This window comes from Camelina sativa, chromosome 8 (genome assembly GCF_000633955.1).
Source record: "Camelina sativa cultivar DH55 chromosome 8, Cs, whole genome shotgun sequence".
NCBI classification, from domain to species: domain Eukaryota; kingdom Viridiplantae; phylum Streptophyta; class Magnoliopsida; order Brassicales; family Brassicaceae; genus Camelina; species Camelina sativa.
The window spans coordinates 18,764,655-18,789,192 of NC_025692.1; the positions used below are offsets into that span (position 1 = coordinate 18,764,655).

A 24,538-nucleotide genomic window follows, 5' to 3' on the forward strand; every position below is an offset into this window, starting at 1 on the left:
TCTGTTTTTTATTAAACATGTTATCATTAAAGTATGTGTACACATTTATGGTTTATAAATAACATAATAATTTGAGAATTAAGGTTCTTCTCAATATAAAAGAATAATATAAAATTGGAACTGATTTATGATACATGGAAGGGAGCATGTCGTTCAATGACGTGTGACCGCCATAATTCGATCAGTTTGATTTTATTTAAGTCATTAAAGGTTAAGAGAACTTGATATTAAAGTACGCATTAAAGTTATTAAACCATTAAGTGACACAAATGCCAAGTGGAAGAATGTAAGAATATTTTATATTCTATGTGGCCTATGTATCTTTCGGATTAATAATAAATTTCAAGTTTATATTTAACTTGAAGACATTAGCGTTTAGTCTTCACAAGGAAAACAAAAGACGATAGCAAATGTATAAATGGTTGCGTCTTGAGTTTTAACAGGTGTAGCGAGTATATGGAGAACATATGTGGCTACTTTTTCCCATGGTTTAACTGTGTTCCTAACCATCTCCTCTTTTCACAGTATGTTCTCCCTCGTTGGTTGCACCAGCTCCCTCGTCCTCCACCTACTTAGTGTGTAGCTATGTTTTGAGTTTATTTGTAATACCATTTTTCATGCATCCTCTAAGACAACACATTTTCACCTTTATGTATCTTTCGGTTTAACACTGTGATGAATCAGTTTCGATTAATATGTTAGAATTTGGGTGTATTTATATATGTCCCTCTTCCCTTCTCTTAATTATATTATATAAGTAATATATATACATGTATATGATATGTCTATGCATTATTAAGGGGTGCTAACACGAACCAGTACAACTCTTCAAAGGTGACTGTATGTAATACATGTGTGTATATATATATATATATATATATATATATATATATATGTTTTGTTGTTGAATCGTTACAACAACGGTTGTGTTCTCATAACGTGAGAAACACTACCAAACCAAATACACAACAGAAAAGAGATTATTGATCTTCTTCATTAAAGATCAAGTGAAAACAATAAGGAGTAAGGGGAGAGAAAATCAGTTACTGAAGACTTAGATCCATCATCAAGCATAGTCAAGCAATGGATCAAGGTTAGTGTTTCTTCTTCTCTAAGAAAGTATTTATGGTTGAATTAGATCAAATCTAGATGATCTTTGGGACATATAGATTTCATACAGATAAAAATCAAAATTTATATTTGGTTTGAGAGCAACTAGATTTGTTTTATTCACCCTTATACAAGAGACGCTACCTTGTATTCAATTAATAATCAGACACATAATCATTAAGATCCAACTTTGTGGTTGTTATGACACACATAGCATGCATACAAGGTATGCCATTGAATTACCAATAGCCACAACCACAAGTTTGGATCCTTTAATGTGATTATGACATATGTCATGTTTTAGATTGTTTATAAAGTTTATATTTTGTATATCTGAATTATCTAAGACTTATATATACCATCATGAGTATATTTTTCAAATTTTTATTTTTCTTATGTTTTATAAACTTACTTTCAATTTCTCAATAAAAAACTTTCATTGGGTTGGTCATAAAATCATTTCATTCGAGTAGATAATTTTCACCAGTTGTTCATTCAAAATATCTTTGGAGTAAAAAAATTCATCATTAAAAAATTATGTCACAAAACAATTTTAGTAATTATAAGAACTATAATTATGCCAAAATGAAAGTAAAGCAACATAAAATTTGTTTAATTTGTTTAAAAGACATTTTATAGGTGGTGATAAAAGAGCATACTTTTACATAAAATAATTTTGGGTTTAAGAGCGTATTTTTAATGGTAAATCATACAGTAAAACTGTACGTTGTTATTAATTATATGTTGTTTTGATGAATTTTTTGCATGTAAAATATTTTGTAATAAGTTGTGAAATATTCATGAAATTTGGCAATAATAATATTTGTAATGATAAGTATTTAGCAAAAATTTTGGTGGGATATAATTTAGCTTTAGATTATTGTAATAATTGTTATAATATATTTAAAATATAAAAATATAAATAAGTGTATGAACTTAAATACAAATATGTTTTTTTCTCTAACTAAAATTATTTATATATTTACTTCAGGAAATAATTTTTTTTTAATATATTTTAAAAAATTGTTTAGGGTTTAAGATTTATTTTCTTCAACAAGTTTAAAACTCGCACATCGTACGGGCCCTTATCTAATTTGTTAGAAATATCTCCTTTGATATACCTTTTTTTAAAATACCATTTTTTAAACATTTTCATTTTTACTCTCTTTTACACAATTACAGTATATTAAATTAATATTTAGATTTTTTTGTAGGTTTGAGTTCTCTATTTTATATTTAGGGTATCGTTTTTAGAGGGTAGAGTTTAGTATTTTGGATTGAGAGTATAAATTTTTTTCATTTTATATATTAAAAATGGGTATTTTTGAAAATGAACACCATATGAGAGGGTATTTTTGAAAAGTGACATAGAAAAAGTGGTAAAAAGGGGTACTCTTTTTATATTGAACAACTGATATTAAACTATTACAATATATGTATGATGTGATTTAGATATTTATAAAAGAAGAAATGATTATATTGTATAATTATGATATTTTATTAATAACATTTATAGAATGAACATGAATTTTGACAAAATTATATGAAAAACCATTGACTTTAAGAACAAAACAATTTTTTTTATTAAAAATAAAAAAAAGCTGACTCATGAAAAGTTAAATTATAATAGTCAAAAAAGTTTTTAAAAGCTTTTAATACTATATCTTTGTAGTCAAACAAAAATTCTCTTTGTAGTCAAACAAAATACATTCTCTTTGTAGTCAAACAAACATTCTCTTTGTAGTCAAACAAACATATATATCTAACAATATATCTTTCTTTCTTTGAAATATTTAAATTATATTTCATATAGAAATATATCTTCATAAAATTAATTTCCAGTTTATGACAATGCCCAGGCCTAATATTAAACCTAATATTTTCATTTCCAGTAAAAGTGGTATTTTTAAAAAAGGGGTACTCTTTCTATATTGAACCACTGATATTAAACTATTACAATATATGTATGATGTGATTTAGATATTTATAAAGTAGAAATGTTTATATTGTATAATTATGATATTTTATTAATAACATTTATAGAATGAACATTAATTTTGACAAAATTATATGAAAAACCATTGACTTTAAGAACAAAATAATTTTTTTTTTTTAAAAGAAAAAATCTTACTCATGATAAGTTAAATTTTAATAGTCAAAAAAGTTTTTGAAAGCTTTTAATACTATTTCTTTGTAGTCAAAAAAACATATATATCTAAAAATATATCTTTCTTTCTTTGAAATATTTATATTATATTTCATATAGAAATATATCTTCATAAAATTAATTTCCAGTTTATTACAATGCCCAGACCTAATATTAAACCTAGTGATTTCCGAGTTACGATTTCTATAAATAATTGTAAGCTACTTTTCTTTCAACCCCACAATATCGATAACATAATCTATTTTGTATAACAGCCTCTTTTGTACTTTTTGTCTTCTCTCTTTCCCAACGAAATCAGGTAAGACTCCAAATTTTTCTTGTATTATCTTTTTCATGTATTTATTTGGTTATTTGTTGGTTTAATTATGTTAATTATTATACGCATGAAGCCATCAATCTCAACGTGTTTAGATTTTTATTATACAAAAAGCATTTTCTTGTTTGGTTTGATGTAATTTATTAGTTATATGTTGTTTGTTTGCAGAAATGAATATTCCTGAAGTGGTGTTTGTTATCTTGGTGCGACTACCGCTGAAAAGCATTGCAAGATTCAGATCAGTGTGCAAAGAATGGAAAGATTTGATCGATTCAGACTTCTTCCGAGATCACTTCATGTCTCGCCACTCATCTTCTTCAATCTCGTGGTCAATCATTCAGATGCAACCTCACAAGCTGACACTTGAAATCGTGGGTCATCATGGATGCAAAACATGGGGACTTGCTCGTTCTCCGGGATCTTTCATGAGTTTCTTTGTCGAGAGAGCAATCAATAAGATACAAGTCTTGGCTTGCACCGATGGATTGGTCTTGGTTTACTTAGAAGCTGCCGATGATACTCCTATGTATTACGTTGGAAACCCTTTGTTTCAAGAGTGGTTTCGAGTCCCTCTCCCTCCTTTCCTCTCTTTGGAAGATCTTGAGAGATTACGGCTGCAGGAGCATTTCAGCGACACTAGATTGGTTACGAAGATGCGGAGTGGTATCGTTGTGAGTTACAAGGTAGTGTTGGTGATTAATCACTATCGTACTCAAGTCGGTTTTGTGATTTACTCATCTGACACAGGGAAGTGGGAACATCAAAACGTGACTTGTCCTCTTCATCATCGCTGGTTAGGTCACCGCAAGTCGATTGCTTTGAATGGGATACTTCACTGGTTTTCAAGCCTCATCTCTTCTTTTATGGTCTATGATTTCTATGGAGGTAATGTTGATGATGGGTGTCGTATCATATCTTTCCCCGATAGTGGAAAAGAGGATCTGTTGCGGCGTTTTAGGAGAACCTTTACAACCTCGGAAGGGTCGATTGTGTATTACAACGAGTACCGTGAAAATGAAAACCGCACTTTACGGGTTTGGAGGCTGGTCAAGTACACTGATGGTCCTGAGGAGGCGTGGCAGCTCTTATGGGAAGTCAGCTTGGATTCTATGATCGAGTTGTTAGGTATCAATTATTTCCCGGTGGTGATGCATCCTTTGAACTCTGAGATCATCTACCTGTGGTGCATGGACAAGGAAGGTATGGTCTTGTTTAACTTGAGGACATTAGCGTTTAGTCTTCACAAGGAAAACGAAGACGATAGCAAGTGTATGGATGGTTGCGTCTTGAGTTTTAACAGGTGTAGAGAGTATATGGAGAACATAAGTGACTACTTTTTCCCATGGTTTAACTGTGTTCCTAACAATCTCCTCTTTTCACAGTATGTTCTCCCTCGTTGGTTGCACAGGCTCCCTCGTCCTCTACCTACTTAGTGTGTAGCTATATTTTGAGTTTATTAGTAATACTATTTTTCATGCATCCTCTAAGACAACACATTTGCACCGTTATGTAAGGAGCTGAACCTTTCTATTCAATTGAAATAGTGATTCATAAGTGAATATAAAGTGATTTATATTCTATGTGGCATATGTGTCTTTCGGTTTAATAATAAAGTTCAAATTTATATTTAACATCGTGGATTCTAATATTAAAGAAAATACTGTGATGAATCTGTTTCAATTAATATATTAGAATTTTGGTGTATTGATATATATCCCTCTTCCCTTCTCTGAATTATATTATATAAGTAATATATACATGTATATGCTATGTCTATGCATTATTAAGGGGTGCTAACACGAACCAGTACAACTCTTCAAAGGTGACTATATATACATGTATATATATGTGGTATATATATGTGTGGCTGTTGAATCGTTACAACAACGGTTGTGTTCTCATAACGTGAGAAACACTACCAAACAAAAATACACAACAGAAAAGAGATTATTGATCTTCTTCATCAAAGATCAAGTGAAAGCAATAAGGAGTACGGGAGAGGAAATCAATTATTGAAGACTTGGATTCATCATCAAGCATAGTCAATCAATGGATCAAGGTTAGTGTTTCTTCTTCTCTAAAAAAGTATTTATGGTTGAATTAGATCAAATCTAGATGATCTTTGAGACATATAGATTTCATAAATATAAAAATCTAAATTTATATTTGGTATCAAAGTCAACTAGATTTGTTTTATTCACCCTTATACAAGAGACGCCACCTTGAAGTCAATTAATAATGAGACACGTAATCATTTAAGATCCAACTTTGTGGTTGTTATGACACAAATAGCATGCAAGGTATGCCATTCAATTGCCAATAGCCACAACCACAAGTTTTTTTTGTTCCCATATCAACACTGTAAACATCATCTCCATGCTCAATCTCATGCAAACTTCTTGTGGTGATGTATCTTCTACAATACTTAGCTCTCTGCCGATTTAGCTCAATCTCTTTGTCTGCTCTGGGTGTGAATCTCTTCTTCCACCTATTAGTTAAAATTTTCCTCTTTGCATTCCTCTCCATGCATTTCCTCTTTAGAGAATACATGAGGAGTGCATTGTTGAATGTTTTATGCAATGCTAGTAGAATGTCAGAACGATCTCCATTTGAGGATGGTCCCTTGGTTATACTATTGAATTTTTATTGTTGATATAGTCTTATATAGGTGTGATGAAGATTGTTAACGTTAAAGGACAACCCCTATTTACGATAGATATAAGAGAAAACTTTTTTTTGTTTTATTATAGCGTGGTCGATTACAGTAAATTATATAAATGTGTAATGAAACTGGATTAAATTGTAGAAGGGAATAAATGAGTAAATAGTAATATAATAAGTTTGATACAACTAAAAAAAAATTGAGTTTGATACAAAAAAAATGGAGAAAAATTAGCAGCGCGAGGGAATATCTACGAATATTTAATTCAATTTGTTCATTTTTTATAGAAAATAGGTATATACATAAAATATTATAAAATATACATTTGTAAAAGTTACATATTTATAATGTATGTTTTGATGAACCAATCCGCAAAAAAATTACATTCGTAAAATATCAATCCTAATCCCTTCTACGGTATGATTGGAAGTTTTGCAAGCCAACCCATGTTGATGATATGTATTATTTGTTTTTTTTACCAAAATAACAACTCTCTTTTTTTTTTTTTTGGACAAACATATGTTTCATTCTATTAAAACAGAACAGAACATACAAAGAAAGGATCAAATTTTAATACATAACAAAGAGAGGCAATCCCCAAAGCCAAGACAACAGAGAGATAGAGGTAAATAGAGGTCATCGAGATTCTAGTCTTGAGAGCTGTGAGCCAAATCCTAGAAAAGGTTTTGGAACATGTGAGTTCAAGCAATAACGATGCAGCTTCCAAGAGCAAGTTGATGGAAGAAGAGGTGACCACTGTCTTGTATCAAAGACCAAGTGGTGTTGAAATAGCCAAAGCTGAGATGCTCACTGGGGTGAGGATGTCTACCCGAAGGATAGCTTTGTCATGAGGTCGAGCAGGGTTGAGGATACTCTGGTTGAGGGTCAGTAGAGAGTTGAAGGAGGTGAATGGATTCGATGTAAAGCTCTGGAAGTTGTAGTGGTAACACCCACTCCATGGAGATGGGGTCATAATGCCATGGTACTTCAAGAGCTTAGGGGATAAAGAGATCACAAATGAAGCTAAAACCAGGATACACAAGCAAAAAGTGTGGAACCGTAATATAAAAGATGGATCCACTCTGCCATGAAAATGGTGATCAAGAATTCCATACAGATTACACATACGGTGAGACACTGATAGATAGAACACAAACCTGGGCTTCCAGCGGGAGGATGGCTGCAGGGTAATGAGAACAATAAGGCTCACCAAAGAAGCTACTAACTGGTGCAAAATAAACATGTAAAGCCACAACAAACCAGATGGATCCTCTCTGCCATGGAAATGGTGATCAAGAATTCCACACAAGGTGTTTAAAAAGCTAGACACGGACAAGGGAACAATAGAGCTGAGCTTCATAAAGGGGGATGGGTTCTGGGGTTTAAGTAAAGCTTGGTAAATCCAGTTTTTGAAGCCAACAATCAATGTCACAAAATGAGCAAGTACCATAGTTCCGACAAACCCTTCGAACATCCAAGACAACCTAGCTAAATGGGTTCTCTGATGCAGTCTTAGGACATCGAGGATAGCCAAAGAGACTAGATAAAGTCGATAGGATAACAGGGGGTTATAAAGTGAGAACCTGGGCTTTTGAAGGTTGGGCAAGATCTTGCATTCGATGTGGTAGTCCAGTAGCAAAAGTAGATCTATCGAGCTCCGGGGGTGTCTGGGATTCAAGGCGATAGTCCAATATCGGAGAAAACGCAATGCTCTGAAAGTTTCCTCACCAACCGCCGTCTCCGTCTCTGCCTGCCAGGGCTCGGGTGACTTTGTCGTAGAGGGGACTGTAGAGACGATTACCATTCCAGATCTAGAGTTAGAAGAGAAAAGGGACATGATTTTCGCCGGTAGTGAGGCTGGGTCGGGGTTACAGATAGAAGAGATTGTCAGTCTCCTCCAAACGCTGTGTTGGGTGATGCGCGAGCCTATGTCTGGATCTGATTAAGTGAAACGGGTATGCGAAGGTTGCAAAAGAAAACTCAAAAGGGGAAAAAGAAATTGAACAAGAGGTCTAAGGAAGCAGGGAAAGCAGAGAAAGAAAGCTAATGTCGAGATATCCCGACGCCGGCGAGCAATAGCCCCACCGACGTCGGAGAATTTTGGAGGTAGCGGCACTTCGATATTCGAGCTCGGGAGAGAAAGTTTAGAGTTTTTTTTTGCATCTAATCTAATTATAATAACAACTCTCTTAGAGTGAATTTATTTGAAGAAATAGTCTTAAGGGACACAAAATAAATAGTCTCCATTTGGGCTTTAGTTGTTTTCATATATTGTTGGGCTTTTGCCGGTTATGTTTCATATTAACAAAATACGTTTCTGAAGAAAAAAAAATCATAAAAAAAAGTGTAATGGATTCCTTTTTCCTCTATCCTAACAATCTTTTCAGATTCTCCAATTGCATGTTTCATTGACAAAACTGATTAATGATTATTATGAAATTTTGTTTTTATGAGATAAGCTTATTACTGAAAATGATATCTATAATTTATTTTTATTTTTTATCTTATTATGTTCAGCTGATTAAGTTAGCACTGATTCAATCGCTTGTTAATATATTGATGGAGACGATTATTTGAGTGTTGATGCGATTGCTATATATCCCTCATTCAGTATTTGCTATGAATTTTCAAACCCACATGATCGAATTATATCTCCATGGGTGTAAATTTATGATTAACTCATCTCTACTGTTTTCTTTTAAAAATCGATTACTTGATGAACTTGTTTGAATTTTACAGAATATTCAACTTTTAGTTTTTTTTTTTTTTTTTTGAACAAACAGATCTTCTATTCATTCAAACAACAAGATACAGGAGTACAAAGGTTAAGAGTTTTCTGAAAGCAGAGCTTGATACAACAACAAGAAGCAAAGTAAAAGATAGATAAATCAACACCATATCCAAGGGGAGTTGATGCCATATTCAAGACCAAAGCAGGAACATGGGAGATAGTCCTTATCAGTTGAGAGGGTTTCCGAAGCCGTGAGACAAGGTGGATTGATCTGCTCAAAGGCGAGGAGGAGGGTGATTGGAGGTTGAGGGTCGGATGAAGCTTGTTTGAAGAGATTTTGGTAACCACCATTCCATGGGGCTGGGGTCATAATGCCGATAATCTTCATGCTTATGCAAGGGAGAACCAACTTCCTGACTTTTTTGATTTGAACTTGACAAAGGTCGGAACACAAGGAAGAGGTTATGAGAAGGTTGGGAAGGCTTCGGTAACCTCCACTCCAAAGGGAGGAGGTCATAATGTCGAGCTTCCTAGTTCTTCCGGTTTCAGGGCATAGCACTATCGCTTGAGAGGATTCAGGAAACAGGTAAAGCATAGAGGATATATCAAAGAGGGTCTGGTAACCTTCGATACATAGGATCGGGGTTATAATGCCGGTTCTCTTCATCCTTTGACAATCATAGATAATGGCCCTAGATGATTATAATGACAGGGTTCGCAAACACACTTTGTAATAACAGAGCAACAATGGACGATTAGGTTCAAATTGCAGTCTTCGGACAATTGATACCATGAATCGACACAGAGATATGCTATGGCTAGACAAAGAAGGATTTGGAAGAAACCTGGGTCTTTTAAGGACAAGGGTTGGGTACTGATTCTTCGTCGATATCTTCCACAATTCCGACGTCAAAACAGAGCTTCTGTCCAAACGCAGCCAAGTAAAACACTTGGTGGGGGATTCTAGATCCAAGGAGCAGAGAGTTGTTAGGCTTGACTTCAAAGGGAGTCGGTGAAAGAGACGAGACGAAAAGCTAACAGTAAGTTCTGGGATCTCAGATTTGGCGGTGAATGGCTGGGAACTCGCGAGAATCGACTCGCCGAGAAAACCCACCGGATGAGACGGAAGAGGAGGGAAAGGATGAAGCTGACGCAAGGCCGGAGTAACTGATTCAAACTTCGGTGAACCTCCGGTGGATTCGCCGTAGAAACAGGTAGAAAGCAGGCTTAGGTAGCAATAGAGGACAAGAGAACAGAGATGCAGTCTCCCAGTGGCGCCGATCGAACTCGACGCCGCCGAAAGTAGATGTCTTGGAGGTTGTGCCAAAGAGAACTCGAGCGGCTAGGGCGAACTATTCAACTTTTAATTAAGTTGAAGAATACTCCAAAAAAAACGAAATAAAAAGAAGTTTTTAATTATGTTTTTAAAACAATCATATGAATAAACACTGTAATATCTAAATTGTTTTCGCTTTTTAAATGGCAGGTCAATCAATATTGACAAAAATGGATAATATGAGATGAAAACGCATAGTGTGTGGAACTCTCCTAACTTCAAATCTAAAAGGTTAGTTATAATAAACTTCAAATCTAAAAGGTTAGTTATAATAAGTATGATTTAGTCTTTTCTTCTACTATTTTTCAAATTATAGTATCTTAAGAATGTGAAACATAAAAGTATGATCATTCATTAATGATTAAGCGATGCATACTTACTTATCAAATACCACAATCCACCAACAACACAACATAAACAAAATCAAACAAAGTACAATAAAATACTTCAACACTACTAATTTTAAAACTTCTGACCAACCGATTCATATACATTTTCTTGAGCTTCACCTTCTTAGGTAATTTTTCATTTTGCAATCAATTCACATCTGCAATAATAGAAAACAAAAATTCAAGTCTAAACCATCAGTAAGACATGCACCTAAAATTATATAACCATAAGTATAGATATGGTTAAGCATATAAAATTGACATTACAGGTTAAGTTTTGTTTGTACCTTTGAAATAATATAGGGATATCTTCCAAAACCTAGTAATTTGAAAAGGATTATATTAGATTAAAACAAAATGAATAAAAAAAATAATCTAAGGGCTTACAGATGTGTCGGTCAAAATCATCTCGACTATAGGTTGTTTTGAACGCTTGTGAAACCATCATTAGGAGGCATATTTTTGCTACAATTTTGCAAATAAAGTTTAGAGCAAAAATGAGAATGATATGAGAATGCCACAATGTGATACTTGTATTTATAGTTTAGAGATAATTGACTTTAAGTTTAATATTTTGAAAATATTCTCTAAAGATTAGACACATTTGTTAAGATCACATTTGACTAATATCTGTATTGTCTACATATATATTACACAAAGTAAAATGATTTAAATTACAACATTCCAAATCTAAATAGAATAATAAATAACAAATTAATATCATTTCGAAACAATTTGTTTAATACTGATTTATTTTATTTATTCATACAATAAAATATGGAAAATGCCTATGATTGTGGTGAAATATTATGTTTTTGATTTTTTAAAATCTCCAAAATTCATTAGATTGGATAAACTTTCTGATTTTCTTTCCTTCTTGAAATTTGAAATACAACTATATTTATGAGCGTATATTCTTTGTGTATATTTGTTATTAAATTCCTTAAAGAAGATATGATATTGATTGAGATTTTTTAGTTGGGACGTCTATTTTTATGGCAGCTAATAACTCATATTTTTCCGATAATCAAATTTTATTGTTAAGCCTTTTATAGAATTGGAAATTTTAAACATGAATATACAATAATTAGTTAAGTCCATAAAGTTCCTTTCTAAAATTTACAAACCCATTAATCTGTTCGGTCGGAGGCTATTAAAGACCTAGTTGATGTGGAAACTGATTATACAAATAAAAGATCCGATTGTACAATTCCGGGTTATTTCGAAAATTAAACCCGACTCAGTCTCATAGAATGTCTCATTTAGCCTTAATTCATAAATTTTCTGTTCTAATACGCAGGGGCATTTTTGTCAAGATCAAAATTGTACTTCTCTTTTACTAATCTAAGGATTTTTTAAATGTTTTTTTTATAACAATTAGTGAATGATCCTAAGACGTGAGTCCTCAAGCAAATATTGAATGATCCATTTACTATTTTCATACGCTTTTCACTCAATTCCCTACACTTTAAAGAGTCTATATTTCCAAAAAAAACGAAAGAAATAACCATTGGTAGTTTTGACTCCTACTTTGGTTTCAAATTCATACTTTAGTAGTTTTGACAAAGTATAATATATACTCCCTCCATTTCAAAATATAGGATGTTTTAAGTAAACCACGCAGATTAAGAAGTTTTACTTTTAACAAGTTCAACCAATCAGAAACAATACTGCATAATATAAAATACTAAAGTAATCTAAAAGTTGCATAGAAATTTAAAAACATCATATATTATGAAACAAAAAACTTCTCTAAAACATCTGATATTTTGAAACGGAGGGAGTACTAGATTAGGATCCGTGCTATAGCATGGTTTGAAATTCCTTTTATTTATATTATAATTTTAAAATAAAATCTAATTTATATGATTATTTTTAAAAGTTTTTTTAGAAAAAACATTAGGCAATAAAATCATGGGGCATTCTAAAAAATGCCCCTTTTCTATGTCCCTTATTAAAAATACCTCTCCATATTGGCCATTTTTAAAACTATCCCTCTTTATGAACAAAATGACCAAATTACCATTTTTTTAGTGACAACAAGAATGTAAAGTCATCAAAATCGAAAATATTTTCCCGCCAAAAAAAAATTACTGAAAAAATTAAAACCCTTTTAAAAACCTTATAAAAACCTTGTAAAAACATTTACAAGGTGTTTAAAAACATTGTAAAAGCGTTTACAAGGTGTTTAAAAACCTTTTAAAAACCTTATTAAAACTTTGTAAAATCGTTTACAAGGTGTTTAAAAAACCTTTTAAAACTCTTTAAAAAATATTGTAAAACCTTTACAAGGTGTTTATAAGGCTTTTATAAGGTTTATACCTTATAAAACCTTGTAAATATTTTTTGGCGGGAAATTTTTTTTGTCGAAAAATTCAAAATTTTTTTGACAAAATAAATTTTCGCGGGAATTTTTTTTCCAAAATTTTTTGGCGGAAAAATATGTCGGAATTGTTTTTTGTCGGGAAAATTTTGTTTTTCTTTTTATTGATTAAAATATTTTTCATCTAAGGGTAAAAATGGTCATTAAAAATTAAAAGATGGCAAAAATAAAAATTGCCAAAAAAGGGTATTTTTGAAAAGGAGTAGATCAAAAAGGGTATTTTTAACAAATTCTCTAAAATCATATGCTAAATATAATGACTTGAAAAAAATACCTATTTTGTAAGTTTTATATTGTTAATTTTGTAATTTTATGTATGAGAAATTATTATGTTTGTTGTTTATTTTTATTTTAATTATTGACGATGTTTGGTGAAAGTTTTTTTAATATGACCCGTTCTTAGGTAAGATTTTATTTTTAGTTACAAAATAAGATCTCGGAAATCACGATTATGTGTTATAAATTGCCAAGATTTTATTCTTTTTTACGCCTAAGAATATATTTTTATGCCTAACAGTATATATTTTGTAACAATACATGAAATACTAAAGATTTTATTTAGGAAATTGTATAAATCATTGGAATATTCTCTTTAAGAAGATTCTTTGAGATATTTTTAAATGTATTCGTATAGTCCATGGATTGACCAATTAATCTATAATATTTTTTTGTAATAAACATATATTTAATGTATAAACTATTTTGTAATCAACTTATAAATAGTATATAGTTTAAAAAAAATTGTGTATTTCGGTTTTATTATATAGAGGATATTCACCAAAGAGTTGACATGTACTCGTAATTTAGGAGCTTCTCGTTGCCCTCAATACATTAATATCCTACAAGCCTCATCAAATTCTTGTGTTGAAGCTTTATTATCAAAACGACTTCATTCCTAAACTCTGCCAGACCTTAACTTGGTTTTTTGAAATCCTTTCGACAGCCACATCCATCCCATTTGGTATAGCTTTCCGTGACGGTCAAAATCACTTATCAATCACTTTCTTTGTTGTAATAACATCTTCAACTCCACTATATTTTATGAGAACTCACACACCAATGTTCGTACGTCCGTACGGTTGGAAGGTCTAACGAGTCTAGTCCTTGTAGGGAAGCCTCCAATGGTCTCCTATCCTCTAGAACCTTCCCAAAGAGCCGTTGGCGAGTTTATGCAAGTGGTAGCTCAAGTCAAAGTCACATGTTTAACTAAAGGGAGATGTCACTTTCATTATGTGTAATTGTGCATAGAATTTTGTATAGGATATATTCTCTTTGTAAATTGTCTATAATTAGCTTATACCTAGGAACTAAATCAAGTAAGAAAAGAGATCATCTCTTTCTCCACCACACTCTACTCTTTCACATACTCTATCTACTCTCCCTACTCTCTTTACAATTCTACTCTTCCTTACACTCCAAATCTCTACATCACAAGTTAACTCTTTCTATATCAAAACTTACATGGTATCTGAGCAGAACTCTCATTTTTTATAGATCTCACACCCACCAAACACTTCCGCTTAAAACTCTCTTCCTCTTTACCCGTTGAGCAATACACTTAACCAACATTCAGATTATCATGGAAAACACCAAAACTTTGATTGTTCCAGTTACTCTCAAAGGAGAGAACTACTTATTGTAGGCAAGAACCACAAAAACAGCCCTATGTGGCCGAGGGCTTTGGTCCCATATCACTACAAGTGAGGCTCCAAGTGAAGACAGCAAGGATCTTGTTTCTAGTGGAGAAAACAAGTGGTTTCAAGAAGACCAAGGAGTTCTAGCCATCATTCAAAACTCTTTTGATGCTCCCATTCTCGAAGCATACTCTTATTGTGAAACTGCGAAGGATCTATGGGACACACTTTAAAATGTGTTCGGGAATGTAACCAAGAAGACATGGAGTTCACTAATCACTTTGAAAAGTTCAGATCCCTTTGGGCTGAACTAGAGATGCTCCGACCAGCAACCATTGATCTGGCAGTCTTAAACGAAAGGCGTGAACAAGACAAGGTGTTCGACCTACTTTTGACGTTGAACCCCTCCTACAACAATCTCATTAAGCATATTCCAAGATCGCACAAACTCCCAAGCCTCGATGACGTATGCAACCAGATTCAAAAGGAGCATGGCTCTATTGGGCTATTTGGAGGAAAAGGGGAACTTGTGACTGCCAACAAGGTGGAGATTGCTTCTGCAAACAAAGGATACTACAAGCATGATGATAAGAATCCACCTTTTTGTGAACATTGTAAGAAGCTTGGTCACTTCAAGAGCATATGTTGGATTCTCCATCTCCATCTTCGTATTAACCGATCAATGCCTGGAAGGGAGGACCAAGAGCTCACCAAGAGAACATGGTGGGAGAAACAACAACCTCCACACCAAACAGTTACACTCAGGAAATTAATGGAGCTGCGTTAGCAGCATCGTCGGAGCTGGTAAAGAAGTCAGACCTTGACGTCCTCATCAAAGCCCTCAAAGAGGCATCCAGTAACTCCTATCTTGCCTTGAACTCCACTAAACCTCTTATTATTGATTCAGGAGCCTCTCATCACATGATTAGTGATTCTAAGTTAATTAGTGAAATTAAACTAGCTATAGGGAATGTGATTATAGCTAATGGAGAAAAATACCAGTAGAAGGAATTGGGAACCTAAAATTATTTGATAAAACCTCTAAAGCCTTCTACATGCCTAGCTTTACTTCAAACTTGTTATCAGTCAAAAGAGCTACTACTGATTTAAATTGTTATGCAATTTTTGTTCCTAACAATGTACACTTTCAGGATATTGACACAAGTAAAGTGCTTGGCCAAGGAGTCACAAAATATGACCTCTATGTGCTTGAGGGTTCGAACCTATCTCCATCTTTGTCTTCTTGTTTTAGTTCAATTATTGTTAAAGCGAATAGTGCTAGTTGGCATGCAAAACTAGGACATCCTTATTTTCGTGCCCTAGAGCTTATGTTACCAAACATGTCTTTTAAAAATGATCAGTGTAAAGCATGTATTCTTGGTAAACATTGCAAGTCTGTTTTCACTAAGTATGACAATTTATGAAAATTGCTTTGATTTTGTACATTCAAATGTTTGGACATCTCCTTGTCTTTCTAGAGAAAATCAAAAATACTTTGTCACTTTTATTGATGAGAAGTCTAAATATACTTGGTTAACATTACTTCCTTCTAAAGATAGAGTTCTTGAGGCATTCACTAATTTTCAAAATTATGTGACTAACCACTATAATGCCAAGATTAAAATTTTGAGATCAGATAATAGTGGGAAGTACACAAGTCATGCCTTCAAAAAACATCTAGCCAATCATGGAATTATTCATCAAACAAGTTGTCCCTACACACCACAACAAAATGGTGTAGCTGAAAGGAAAAATAGACATCTCATGGAAGTTGCAAGGTCTATGATGTTTCACACCAATGTTCCAAAACGTTTTTGGGGAGATGCTGTACTGGCCGTATGCTATCTTATCAACAGAACTCCGACTAAGATTCTTCAAGACATCTCGCCATTAGAGGTATTAAACAAAGAAAAACCAACTTTTGATCACGTATGAGTCTTTGGTTGTGTATGCAATGTCTTGTAACCAGGTGAACAGCGAGACAAACTGGATGCAAAGAGCACCAAAAGTATGTTTATCGGCTACTCTACAACTCAAAAAGAATACAAGTGATATGAAACTGAAATGAAGCGAGTTCTTGTCTCACGTGATGTTAAGTTTGTGGAATCAAAGGGGTACTATGATGAAAAGAATTGGGACAACATCAAGGATCTGGCCACGTCTCCATCCGATCGTGCCAACGACCTCCGCATTATTCTTGAGAAGCTTGGTGTTGAGACTACTAGCGACAAACCAAGTCCCCTAGAGCTAACACCGCCTGGAACACCCAACCAAGACTGCGATAACAATCACCAAACACCTATGGCCGACAACAATCTACAAAACAAAAACACACCACAAATACAAAATGATGATGAAGATGGTTTAAGTTCGGTTCATGGGGATGACAACTCCGGTGAAGCTGAACATGTGCCAACAGAAGATGACGATGAGGAGAGTGACGTTCAAGAAGCTATAGTTCCACTATGAAGAAGTGAACGTCTCAAGAATCAGAGTAATACACGCCTTTACTACAACAATGTTGTCGTAGCTCACCCTAACCAATCCATTTGCACTCTTGCACACTTTCCCTTGGATCATTAGGTGTTTCTTGGTCAGGTAGATAAGCATTGGATACCACAAAGTTATGATGAAGCTAACGATCTGAAATGGATTCTAACCACACTTGGGATGAGGCTGATCTACCCAAGGGAAAGAAAGCTGTGACATCACACTGGATATTCACTATCAAGTACAAGAGTCATGGGGAGATTGAACGCTATAAAGCGCGGCTTGTAGCAAGAGGATTTACACAAACGTATGGGGAGGACTATCTAGATAAGTTTGCATCGGTTGCTAAACTCCATACTGTTCGAGTGGTTCTCTCCTTGGCAACGAACCTCGATTGGAAACTTTGGCAAATGGATGTCAAGAATGCATTCTTACAAGGGGAGCTAGAAGATGAAGTCTACATGAGACCTCAACCGGGTTTAGAAGACACCATTGGTCCAGGAAAAGTATTCAAACTTAACAAGGCTATTTATGTCTTAAAACAATCACTAAGGACATGGTATCACAAGCTAAGCACCACCTTGATTGAAAAAGGAGTTGGCGATCAGAAGCTGACCACACTCTCTTCACATTGTCGAGTAACAAAGGCATTGTAGTCATTCTCGTGCATGTGGATGATATCATTATATCCGAGAATGACAAGGTAGGGATCCAAGATACTAAAATCTTTCTCAAATCAGTTTTTGACATCAAAGACCTTGGAGAGCTAAAATACTTTCTTGGGAAAGAAGTATATAGGTCTAAGGAAGGATTATTCTTATCACAAAGAAAATATGCACTTGATCTTTTAAGTGAAGCAGGAAAACTTGGATCAAAGGCAGTCTCGACACCACTAGAAGAGGACTACAAAACAAGTCGAAAGGAGGAGCTTGATGATGCTCCATTTGAAGATGTCACATGATATCGTCGTTTAGTAGGTAAGCTTATATACCTCACTATTACATGACCTGATATTTGTTTTCCTGTGAATCAGGCAAGCCAACATATGTAACAACCAACAATGCGTCATTGGAACATGGTGAACCAGATTCTCAAATACATCAAGGGGTCACCAGGGCAAGGCATTTGGATGGGACGCAATGAGAGCATTGAACTTGTTGGATATTGTGATGCTGACTACGCTGGAGATCATGAAGACAAACGTTCCACCACCGGTTATTGCAGTTTCCTAGGAGGCAACCTAGTTACATAAAAAAACAAGAAACAAAAGGTGGTGTCTTTATCAAGCGCTGAAGCCGAGTATAGGGCCATGAGGAAGCTCACTACTGAACTGATGTGGTTGAAAGCGCTACTCAAAGATCTTTGAGTTGAATCATCAAAGCCAATCACCATGCATTGTGATAACCTAGCTGCTATCCACATTGCATCCAACTCGATGTTTCATGAAAGAACAAAGCATATTGTGGTTGACTGCCATAAAGTTCGAGAACATATCCAACTTGGAATCACACTCCCATGCTACACCGAAAGCTCTGAACAGTTGGCTGATGTGCTCACCAAAGCAGCTAGTCAACAAGTTTGTGAGTATATCCACTCCAAGCTCGGACTCATGGACCTTACTCGGCCATGACTCTCCTAGCCATGACACCTACACTATTTTTCCCTTATGTATAGTTTTTCCCAAGTGGTTTTCTATGCTAAGGTTTTTAATGAGGTGGGTGTTCGTGACTCCAAGCCTAATCGATGATTCTAATTGATCAAGCTTGAGGAGGAGTATGAGAACTCACACACCAATGTCCGTACATCCGTACATGGAACCAAGATGGGCCGTCCGTACGGTTGGAAGGTCCAACGAGTCCAGTCCTTGTAGGGAAGCCTCCAATGGTCGCCAATCCTCTAGAACCTTCCCAAAGAGCCGTTGGCGAGTTTATGCAAGTGGTAGCTCAAGTCAAAGTCACATGTTTAACTAAGGAGAGATGTCACTTTCATTATGTGTAATTGTGCATAGAATCTTGTATAGGATATTCTCTTTGTAAATTGTCTATAATTAGCTTGTACCTGTGACAACTCGTCCCGTTGACCCCACTAGCCCACTACTAGTTTGCCCCCATAGGCTCCAAGTTAGCCCTGCGGGGCATCGATCCTAACTTTTCACCATGGAAATGAAACTAATCATCCAAATCCACCAGTAGGTTATTGGTGCGCATGGCGTTCCTCAAACCCTGGTCCCCACCCTTTAACAACTTTCTCACATGACAAGTTGTCACCAATTGACCTGCTCTGATACCAAATCGAAACGACCTGACCCGTTTTTTTAGACCATATCACACCCTACATCTAGATCTCAACTAACAAAATGTGTAGCATGAACTACCCCGAAACATCCATGACCAAACCATATGTGGTATGATTCTCTACTAAATAAGTGATGTAAGACTCCTCCAGATTCAACTTGAAAACCAAGGAAATAGCCTCATTGACGCATAGATGATTCTAGAGACCAGGGCCGGTCCTATAGTTTATGTGGCCTAAAGCAAATTTATAAAAATGTAATTATCAAAAATTGTCAAACTTTTTCATAATTACGAAACATTATTTTTGTTTCAATAATATTTTTCAGGTTATATATGTGATTAATAAAGGAATTAAGAAAAAGGTAAAAGAAAACTAAGTTGAACAAAAAAAATGTAAAGGATGGAGAAGATTTTGGAAATAAGAAGGGAAAAAACAAAAAAAATTAACATAAAAGAAAGATGGAAGTATGTAGAATCAAAACCGGGTGTCTCTAAAAATAGATGTAGTGCTAATAAATGCCACTAAACCAATAACATATTCAACAATGTGATCTCAATTTTTTACATAATATTGTTTGGCCTAAAGCAGAAACTTTGTTTGTCTTACGGTAGGATCGGGACTGCCAGAGACTCCGAACCTTTCTTCTTCTTCACAACGCCCAATTGGTAACCTTCTCGCTTTCTAAATCGTCTCATCTCGCAAAATGTCTTATCGACTAGCGATCAACTCTTACGTTCTGACCTACGAGAAGTCAACTCTTACCGTTGGGAAGTTAACAACAGATTCACACATATAAAATAATAAAATTAATTCTTTCCCTTTTTGTCATACAAATTTTGAACCGTTTCACTATTGATTACGATATTTCAACATCTAGTAAAATTAATTTTATCAATCTACACCAACATGCGATGGTCAAATTAGTTTATTTCTTCCTAATCTTTTTCATTTACAATAATTTCAATTTCAATTAATTCATAATGATGTGTGGTCTAACATTTTCACCAAAATGTATCTCTGAGATTACTAAGTAGTCCGATTCATAGATAATTTGTTACTTTAACCAATTCATACTAGATGAATCAACTAACAGATGATTTTTTAAGTTCAGTCAAAGTTTAAACCGGACTAACACCGGATCATACGGATACATTTTAGGCAACGGCAACAAAAAAGTGTGACCACAATTTGGCAAACACATTTTAGGCAAAACGGCAGCTAAAAGTGTGACCACCATTTGGCAAGAACCGAACATCTTATCTACTTGTTTCATAAAAAGCAAACGGTACACGGTGCGTAGTTATCCAAAAAACCGAACCGGAGAAACACATTACACATTAAAGCCACGTCTAAGCTATATATATAGTCAAGCGACACATGCTAGCTCATGCAGTAAAAAAGCTGGACGCCACGTGTCACTTTCAGTCTCATCTGTTCACAGAGATCTTTGGAGTAAAAAGAAGTCTAGAAATAGAAGTAACCTTCTTCTAAACTCGTATATATAGTTATCTAACCCAACACGCAACAAAAAGAGAAAGAAAAGAAAAGAAAAAATAACCCTAAATTACCGGAAGGAAAAAAAAGCTAAACCGAAAGCGAAAGCTTGAAATCTTCTTTTTCGTGGTTTCAAAGTTAACAAGTTTTTGATTACCAACACGCAAGAATAGCGAGAGATCTTGATTAATAGAGCTGTCTCTGTATTTATAATTGTTAGATTCTTCAATCTTGTGGTTCTGAAAATTTTGAATACTTGAAAACAAGCAGAGATGTGTAGTTTGGCGACAAATCTTTTACTACCATCGACGATGAAACCAGCTTTTCCACAGAGACAGAGCAGTACTAGCTCACTCCGTGTTACCACTAGAAGATCCAAGATGAATAACAGATCTATTGTTCCTGTAAGAATCTCAAACACTCTGTTTTCAAAGTTCGTATTTTGTTAATATTTTCATTATATGTTAAATTTAGATACGTTTCTATGTAAATCTATTACTAATTCTGTACTATTTTAGACCATATTGATAACTCTGTTTTCAGGGTTTATCTCTTTTCGTTACGTCTTGTTCGAATCTAAAATTTAATGAAGTGATGAATTGGTAATTTACCATATTTTGAATGGATAAGGTCGCAAGATTGTTTGGACCGGCGATTTTTGAAGCCTCCAAATTGAAAGTATTATTCTTAGGAGTTGATGAGAAGAAGCATCCAGCTAAGCTCCCAAGAACTTACACTCTAACTCACAGTGACATAACCGCTAAATTAACTTTAGCTATATCTCAATCCATCAACAATTCTCAGGTAATCATAAATTCTCCCCTTGTTTGCAAGGTATATAGGGTTTTTAGAGTTCAGCAATCTAGGAGATTAATGGAAATTTTTGGGTTTTGTGGGTTCACTAGTTGCAAGGATGGGCAAATAGGTTGTTCCGGGACGAAGTTGTGGCCGAGTGGAAGAAAGTGAAAGGTAAAATGTCGCTTCACGTTCATTGCCATATTAGCGGAGGCCACTTCCTCTTGAATCTCATCGCGAAGCTTCGGTACTACATCTTTTGTCAAGAATTACCGGTGGTAAGTTTGCGCAATCTTTATGGTAATAGTCTAGTGGTTAATGTCATGTATAAGTTTTGCCACTATGAAATTTTGAATAGCCAGAGTAAGATTCATATTCTATATGGTCTTTCACAACGTGGTCTAGTAATAATAGTGACCTATATGCTATGTAACAACGTGGTCAATTAATAATAGTGACCTATATGGTATGTAACAACGTGGTCTATTAATAATAGTGAGCTATTGCTTTATAGGTATTGAAAGCTTTTGTCCACGGAGATGGGAACTTGCTAACAAGCTACCCCGAGCTACAAGAATCTCCTGTTTGGGTTTATTTTCATTCTAACATCCCGGAGTACAACAAGGTCGAATGTTGGGGCCCGCTTTGGGAGGCGACGTCACAGAACCAGCATGACGGAAATAGAACCCGTAAAAAGAGTGAAACTCTACCGGAGCTACCTTGTCCTGATGAGTGCAAATGTTGCTTTCCGAGTGTTAGCACGATCCCGTGGTCTCATCGTCATTATCAACATAGCAAATCTGTAGCGGATGAGAATCTCGCGGATGGCATGTTGGGAAATTTTGGACCTAACGCTGAGAACTCAAAATGATAGATGGCATAGCAATGTGTATTTTGTTTTTATTTGGTGGTTAGGAAAAGTGGGGACATGACAGTTTGTTTTTTCGGTGTAATTAAATTGGGAATATATAAACAATTGTGTTCTTAGTCTTGGTATCATAAGTTAGATACTTATTTTGAGGTGAATAGTTGTATTAGACCCACCCGCGATACATGTGTTTAAATTGTATGGTTATGAATAGTAGCATTTTGTATCAAGTCACGAGAAGACACCCTCTCATTTTATGGACAATTTTCATTATCTGTATTGCCTCTACAATTCTGAGAGAGAGAAAAGATGTGTAGCCTTATGACAAACTTGTTTCTCCCAGCAAATTTGAAACAAGATTTTTCGGACAAAGAGAGAAGCAGCTCAATCCCTTCAACCACTAGAAGTACCAAGACGAAGAAGCAATCTATGTTTCCTGTAAGAAGTTCATTCTTCTCTCTGAGAAATGTGTTCAAATCTGTTTCTAGAAAACTAAGTGAACATATCTACTTGTTGTATCTATATTAAATGCTAATGCTATTTTACTTTGCATCTGGCTTTTTTTCTTTTTTCTTTTTGTTTCTTTTGGTATGGTGAAGGTTGCAAGATTGTTCGGACAGGCGGTTTTCGAAGCTTCTAAACTGAATGTCGTGTTCTTAGGAGTTGATGAGAAGAAGCATCCCTCAAAGCTCCCAAGAACTTACACTCTCACTCACAGTGACATCAGCTCGAACTTAACTTTGGCTATCTCTCAATCTATCAATAATTCTCAGGTAACTATATATCCACCGTTTAACATATGTATACACATTACAATTAAAGTTAAGTGTTTGAAGGTTAGAGTTTTGCGTCTGATGTATTTTTCTTTTCCCCTGGTTGTGCCAGTTGCAAGGATGGACAAACAAATTGTACCGGGACGAAGTGGTTGCCGAGTGGAGGAAGGTGAAAAGTAAAATGTCTCTTCACGTTCATTGTCACATTAGCGGCGATCATTTTCTTTTGGACCTCACTGCAAAACTTCGTTACTTCATATTTTGCAAGGAATTACCAATGGTAAATTTTTTTAACCGAACTATAGTCTACGCGATTATCGACTTCTTACCAATGGTTCGATTTATGTTAGGTGTTAAACGCTTTTGTCTATGGAGATGAAAACATGTTAAACAATTACCCTGAGCTGCATGAAGCTTGTGTTTGGGTTTATTTCCATTCAAACATCCCCGAGTTCAACAAAGTCGAATGTTGGGGTCCGCTATGTGAGGCTACCTCGCGCGGTGATTGTAAGACTGAGGCGTGTGAAGTCCTACCGGAACCTCCTTGTCTTGATGAGTGCAGCTGTTGCTTTCCGATGGACAGCACGATCTCGTGGTCTTCTCACTCTCATGGCAGCCAAGGTCATGAAGAGGATGAAGATGTAGCTACGGCCGGAGAGAATCTTGTGACTGAGTACACGTATAATCGTAGTAAAAGAGAATAGCAATACAACATATACAAAAAAAAATACAACATATACGTATCCTTCGATATTGGAGTAAATAATAACAAGGCGCGACTCAAACTGTTTACGTCGTGTGCAAGATATCCATTAATGTATATTTTATGTTTTCCGATCTTTGTGCTATAATATACTCTACATATACATGTGTTTAATCCGTGTGTTGATCATTTATGAAGAGTACAATTGTGAATTTAACGTCGTAGAAATATTAACATTTCGTATATCATTTATGAAGAATGTAAACATAAAATATCTATTGATTATTGTGGATAGAAGGAGTTTTCGAAACTTTATTGCACATTATTATGTTAGGAGTAAACAAAAAAAGTACCTGAATTGATTTACATAAATTACATATATCATAATTGGA

At 34.7% G+C, this 24,538-nt stretch overlaps 3 protein-coding genes across 3 annotated transcripts; all 3 read left to right on the forward strand.

The window, feature by feature from the left end:
* Positions 3,525 to 5,164, forward strand: LOC104707484 (putative F-box protein At3g23950). The gene is made up of 2 exons (XM_010423843.1): positions 3,525 to 3,575; positions 3,762 to 5,164. Exon 2 carries the CDS (start codon positions 3,764 to 3,766, stop codon positions 5,024 to 5,026), a length of 1,263 nt encoding a protein of 420 aa, XP_010422145.1. The 5' UTR covers positions 3,525 to 3,575; positions 3,762 to 3,763; the 3' UTR covers positions 5,027 to 5,164.
* LOC104707485 (protein STAY-GREEN 2, chloroplastic-like) lies at positions 21,038 to 22,828 on the forward strand. The gene is made up of 4 exons (XM_010423844.1): positions 21,038 to 21,411; positions 21,638 to 21,811; positions 21,913 to 22,080; positions 22,317 to 22,828. The coding sequence occupies exons 1-4, from the start codon at positions 21,280 to 21,282 to the stop codon at positions 22,671 to 22,673; spliced, it is 831 nt and encodes a 276-aa protein (XP_010422146.1). The 5' UTR covers positions 21,038 to 21,279; the 3' UTR covers positions 22,674 to 22,828.
* On the forward strand, positions 22,961 to 24,320 carry LOC104707486 (protein STAY-GREEN 1, chloroplastic). The gene is made up of 4 exons (XM_010423845.2): positions 22,961 to 23,108; positions 23,270 to 23,443; positions 23,556 to 23,723; positions 23,794 to 24,320. Exons 1-4 carry the CDS (start codon positions 22,980 to 22,982, stop codon positions 24,145 to 24,147), a joined length of 825 nt encoding a protein of 274 aa, XP_010422147.1. The 5' UTR covers positions 22,961 to 22,979; the 3' UTR covers positions 24,148 to 24,320.

Bases quoted from the DNA above. Each gene is read 5' to 3' on its own strand.
- LOC104707484 (XM_010423843.1), top strand. From the start codon at position 3,764: ATGAATATTCCTGAAGTGGTGTTTGTTATCTTGGTGCGACTACCGCTG.
- LOC104707485 (XM_010423844.1), top strand. From the start codon at position 21,280: ATGTGTAGTTTGGCGACAAATCTTTTACTACCATCGACGATGAAACCA. The intron at 21,412-21,637 runs GTAAGAATCTCA...TGAATGGATAAG, and splicing joins ATAACAGATCTATTGTTCCT to GTCGCAAGATTGTTTGGACC. The intron at 22,081-22,316 runs GTAAGTTTGCGC...ATTGCTTTATAG, and splicing joins TTTGTCAAGAATTACCGGTG to GTATTGAAAGCTTTTGTCCA.
- LOC104707486 (XM_010423845.2), top strand. From the start codon at position 22,980: ATGTGTAGCCTTATGACAAACTTGTTTCTCCCAGCAAATTTGAAACAA. The intron at 23,444-23,555 runs GTAACTATATAT...TGGTTGTGCCAG, and splicing joins AATCTATCAATAATTCTCAG to TTGCAAGGATGGACAAACAA. The intron at 23,724-23,793 runs GTAAATTTTTTT...GATTTATGTTAG, and splicing joins TTTGCAAGGAATTACCAATG to GTGTTAAACGCTTTTGTCTA.